The sequence below is a fragment of the Sturnira hondurensis genome, unplaced genomic scaffold (genome assembly GCF_014824575.4).
Source record: "Sturnira hondurensis isolate 20B ecotype Veracruz unplaced genomic scaffold, ASM1482457v3 Scaffold0020670, whole genome shotgun sequence".
Classification (NCBI taxonomy): Eukaryota; Metazoa; Chordata; class Mammalia; order Chiroptera; family Phyllostomidae; genus Sturnira; species Sturnira hondurensis.
Window position 1 is genome coordinate 425,127 of NW_028093301.1, and position 4,073 is coordinate 429,199.

General features: G+C 57.2%; 1 protein-coding gene across 1 annotated transcript; it reads left to right on the forward strand.

The window, feature by feature from the left end:
* Positions 1–774: 774 nt before the first annotated feature.
* LOC118976088 (multidrug and toxin extrusion protein 2-like) lies at positions 775–3,837 on the forward strand. The gene is made up of 5 exons (XM_037030353.1): positions 775–887; positions 1,772–1,877; positions 2,153–2,221; positions 2,876–3,024; positions 3,657–3,837. The coding sequence occupies exons 1-5, from the start codon at positions 808–810 to the stop codon at positions 3,835–3,837; spliced, it is 585 nt and encodes a 194-aa protein (XP_036886248.1). The 5' UTR covers positions 775–807.
* The last annotated feature ends 236 nt before the right edge of the window (positions 3,838–4,073 follow it).

The window sequence follows — 4,073 nt, forward strand, 5'->3', positions numbered from 1 at the left end:
AGGGAACAGACATTGCCCAGGTGACCCAGATGTCCAAGCCAGGGGAGAGTTTTGGAACTGGGCGTGGAGGAAGGAGGTTGTGTGTGAACATAGGGAAGTGTGTGGTGCGAGGCAGACCTGGAGAGGGCTGGAAAGAGCACCTTTTGCTCGTTTTTTGTCCTGACTCCCTCCCTCCATGTAGCTCTGGGGGCTGTGCCAGGGGATCTTCTGGCCACCCCCTCACTGCAGGGGTAGAGGGGTGGGAACCAGCTGGGCATATGAGAGAGACTGGAGCCCAGCCCTCCCAGGGCAGGGTTCTTGAGTAGCCCACCTGCATGGAACCTGGGATCTGCTGCCTGGCTCTCTGAGCCTCCATTTCTTCATCTGTGAAATGGGAGACATCTGGGCATGATCCTGCAGAAGTGTAAGACTCCCAGTGTCCCAGCCCACCCCCCAGGCCCTGCTCCCTCTGCACATATCCTACCCTGCCCCTCCTGGGGCTGTGCTGCTGACCCTTGGGGAGAACAGGCACAAGGCACCCACAAGCATCAGCCTGGGTGACTTCCACGTGTCCAGGGCTCTTTCCTGTCTCCCCACAGTGGCCAGAGCCAGCAGGCTGCCCAGGGAGGTGAGGCAAATCCTACAGTTCTCTGAGGCAGCCCCTCCGCCCCTGCCCCCCACACTTACTCATTAGCCAGGGCACAGGGCAACTCAGGCTCTGACGGGCTAAGGCTGCCTATGGGAGTGCTCAGATGTGCAGGTGGTCAGCAAGTGGAAGGCTTGGAATGGGCAGTCTCCAGGACATAGTTCTCACGGACTAAGGGGGCCATGACCCTGCCCTCTGCAGGCTGGTCCCCATGGGCTTTAGGGCTGAGGCATGGAAGTTCTTTGTCCTGTCTGGACCCCTGGTAAGGAGGTGGAGGTGAGGGGTCGTGAGGCTGGACACCAGCGGCTGTCCAGTCACCATTTGGGCATGTTGGGGTGGCTCATAGCCCTGTCCCAGGAACTTCCCACATTGACTGTGCTCAGACTGCACCCGGGGCTGCTGCCCAGGGCAGATGACAGCAGGACAACTGTCCCTGGACAGTGCCGGGGGTGGGGGGCTGTGAGGCCTGGCCATGCTTAGCAGGGACTGGTGTGTCCTCCTTCAGAATACTACAGGAAGGCTGGGTTGAAACATCTCATGATGACATGTGAGATCCATTGATGCGGGAGCCTACAGATCTCCCCGAAGAGGCGTTTGCAGAGAATAATGGGCTCTCTGCCCTTTTTATTGCCAAAGAAAAATGGCTTTAGGTACATTTTGTTCGGACCAGAAAAGCTAATAGATATGTGCTCCCTGTAAAAGTTTCAGACCAAACAAAAAGTTATAAAGAAGAAAGAAATTCATCTCCAATCTCACCACCTGGACATAAGCGTTGCTAAGCTTTTGATGGATCTTATCCCTCCTCTTCTGTATTTGTACATGGCCTGGCTGAACGCTTATAGTAACAACATCAACTGCAGGATTGGATGCCTGTGTTGGGCTCCAGGTCCCAGGCCCTGAGCAGGTGTCCCTTGTGCATTCCTGCATGGTCAGGCAGGGGAATGGCCACCTGGGGTTAACAGGCTGCTGCCAGTGCAGGAGGAGTAGCACTCAGGTCTCCCGATCTCCCAGCCCTGGTTACTGTGTCAGCCTCAGCCACATTCTTGGGCGACATGCCTGGTGGCTGTTGTAGATCATTGGCATGAATGTGGGGCAGCAGGCTGAGGCACACGGAGCAGTGACCCTGACCCAGGCTGCCCGCTCCAGGTCCTGTTCCAGATGCTGTCTGTCCTTCATGATCTATGTCGTGAGCTCAGCGTTCTGCGGGCATTTGGGCAAAGTGGAGCTGGCATCAGTGATCCTGGCAGTGGCCATAAGTACAGCCAGGACTGTAGGACTGTCTCTCCTGGGCTTCTCCCCAGGGTTCCAGGGAGAAAATACAGCCTGAGGGCTGACAGCTGCATTCGTAGCTGGGACCTGAGGCCTTCACAAGGTGGGACACAGCATGTGCGGGCAGGACACCAGCAGATGTGAGTGTCTGGCTCAGCTGCACATCACAGCTGCTGCTGGGTGGCCTCGCAGCACATGCAGGGTCCCCTCCTTGGGCTCTGCTTGACGACCCTTGTGTTCTCTCCTGTGTGGCTTCAGTTTTTCAATGTTTGCGGAGTTTCCGTAGGATTTGGCTTTTCCTCAGCATGTGACACCTTGATGTCTCAGGTAGGTGAGCCCCCTGGAGCTGGGCAGGGCCAGAGCCAATCCCTCAACTGCCGCAGAAATGGTGGGAGTGGGGACCCCCTCCCAAGCCCCTCAATGCTCCCTGAACCCGATGGGGCAGCTGTCTTCTCCTGTCCACGCAGCCCCTGAGGATCAGGTGCTGTCAGGAGACTGGACCCTCTCCTTTGAAAGAGTCGGGATAGGCAGGCAAGAGAATCCTGGAAGGAAAGGGGCGGGGACAGTTCCCCGCCCTGCTCAAATGCTGAGGGTGCATACATGGGACCCCTTGCCCTCGGGGACCCAGAGTTCTTGGCCTACGGTGGACCCGGGAACCTGGGTCGGCCCTGGCTGCTGCTTCCTAGCAGGGTGACATGGCAATGCTCTCGGAGCTTCACTTGCCTCCATTGCGATGTGGGGAAACGACATTTTCCTCACCAGGCCCCTTAGAGAACTGGGGACCATGGGTGGACAGAGGTTGGTACTCAGTAAATAGCCGCTGTTGTAATTCTGTGAGCCGGCTGAACCCCTGCAGAGGCTGCCAAACCTCTGCCTCTGAGCGGTGCCTACTGCACGCAGGAGCCATCCAACGGCTCTGGCACCGCCTGCCGAGCTCCCGGGGACAGAGGAGGCCCTCAGCCCAGGCCTGCTGTTTTGCAGAGCTTCGGCAGCCCCAACAAGACGCAGGTGGGCGACATCCTGCAGAGGGGAGCGCTCCTCTTGTTTCTCTGCTGTTTCCCCTGCTGGGCGCTCCTCCTCAACACCCAGCACATCCTGAGACTCCTCGGGCAGGACCCGGACGTGTCCAGGTACCGCTTGGCTCCTACTGGAAAGCCAGGGAAGGAGCCCCAAAAGAAGCCCCCCTCCAGGTCCCGCAAGCAGTAGCAAGCGCCGGGAGGTTCCAGCTTAGTTGTGGGGATTCCTCCGCGCAGCGTGGTGCTCCAGCTGTGACCAGCAGAGGGCGGGCAAATGGCCAGTTTTAATTCACAGCGAAGAGAAAGATGAGGATTTGCTTGGTATTTGCGTCCCAGCACTAGTTGGAACTTCACCTACGGTTTTGAAGAAATGACGTGCGCACTACCCCACATTCCAAAAAGGAGAAAGATATCCAAACCAATTTCTGATGAATTGCACTTTAGAAAGGTCCCTCAGAGGAGTGCCTTGTTCATTTTATATTATGTGCATTTCATTTGGTTATTTCTTGATAAGAGAGAACCCTTTTTACCCCCTTACAAACCACGTTTTACTCCAAATTTAGGTTCCCTAGTTATGAGGCCCCTGCGGTTGGGTCTTTGCTTCCTCCCCCTGGCACCTTACTCAAGGTCCCGGGTCTGGGCCGAGACCTGCCCAAAGCCTGGGGAAGCCTCTCCTGAAACCCGAGTTCCTACGACGTGCCCCTGAGGAGGGCACAGCCCGTCAGCTTCTGCTCCTCTCGCCTCAGGCTGACCCAGGAATACATGCTGATCACCATACCATTGCTTCCGATAAGCGCGCTGTCTGTCAGCCCGGTGGTGCAGGCACCCTCTCTGGAATCTGGCTTTCTGCCTTTCCACCCTACCCGCAGGGGAGGCTCCTGGCCCTGCAGCGACTCCCCCACCCCCTGCCTGCCTTTGTTTCCTTAAGGGCCCCCTTCCCTTTGCTCCACCCCTCAGAACTCCCACCCCGAAGTCCCAGGGTCCCCTCAGGCCAGATGCCACAGCGCAGAGCCCTGCTGGAGACAGGCCCAGGGAGCTTTCTGCTGTCTCCTTGATGCCAGGATGGTGATTAGAGTAAAGAACACAGGTAAAATTCCAGGTGTCAGTCATGGCCTTGAGTGCCTGGACACCTGGCACTCATAACACCTTATTATTCCATTTTA

What these genes read in the sequence shown, in the direction of transcription:
- LOC118976088 (XM_037030353.1), top strand. Translation starts at nt 808, where the DNA reads ATGACCCTGCCCTCTGCAGGCTGGTCCCCATGGGCTTTAGGGCTGAGG. An exon ending in CAGTGATCCTGGCAGTGGCC is followed by an intron (nt 1,878 to 2,152) that starts ATAAGTACAGCC and finishes GTGTGGCTTCAG; the next exon opens with TTTTTCAATGTTTGCGGAGT. An exon ending in GTGACACCTTGATGTCTCAG is followed by an intron (nt 2,222 to 2,875) that starts GTAGGTGAGCCC and finishes GCTGTTTTGCAG; the next exon opens with AGCTTCGGCAGCCCCAACAA.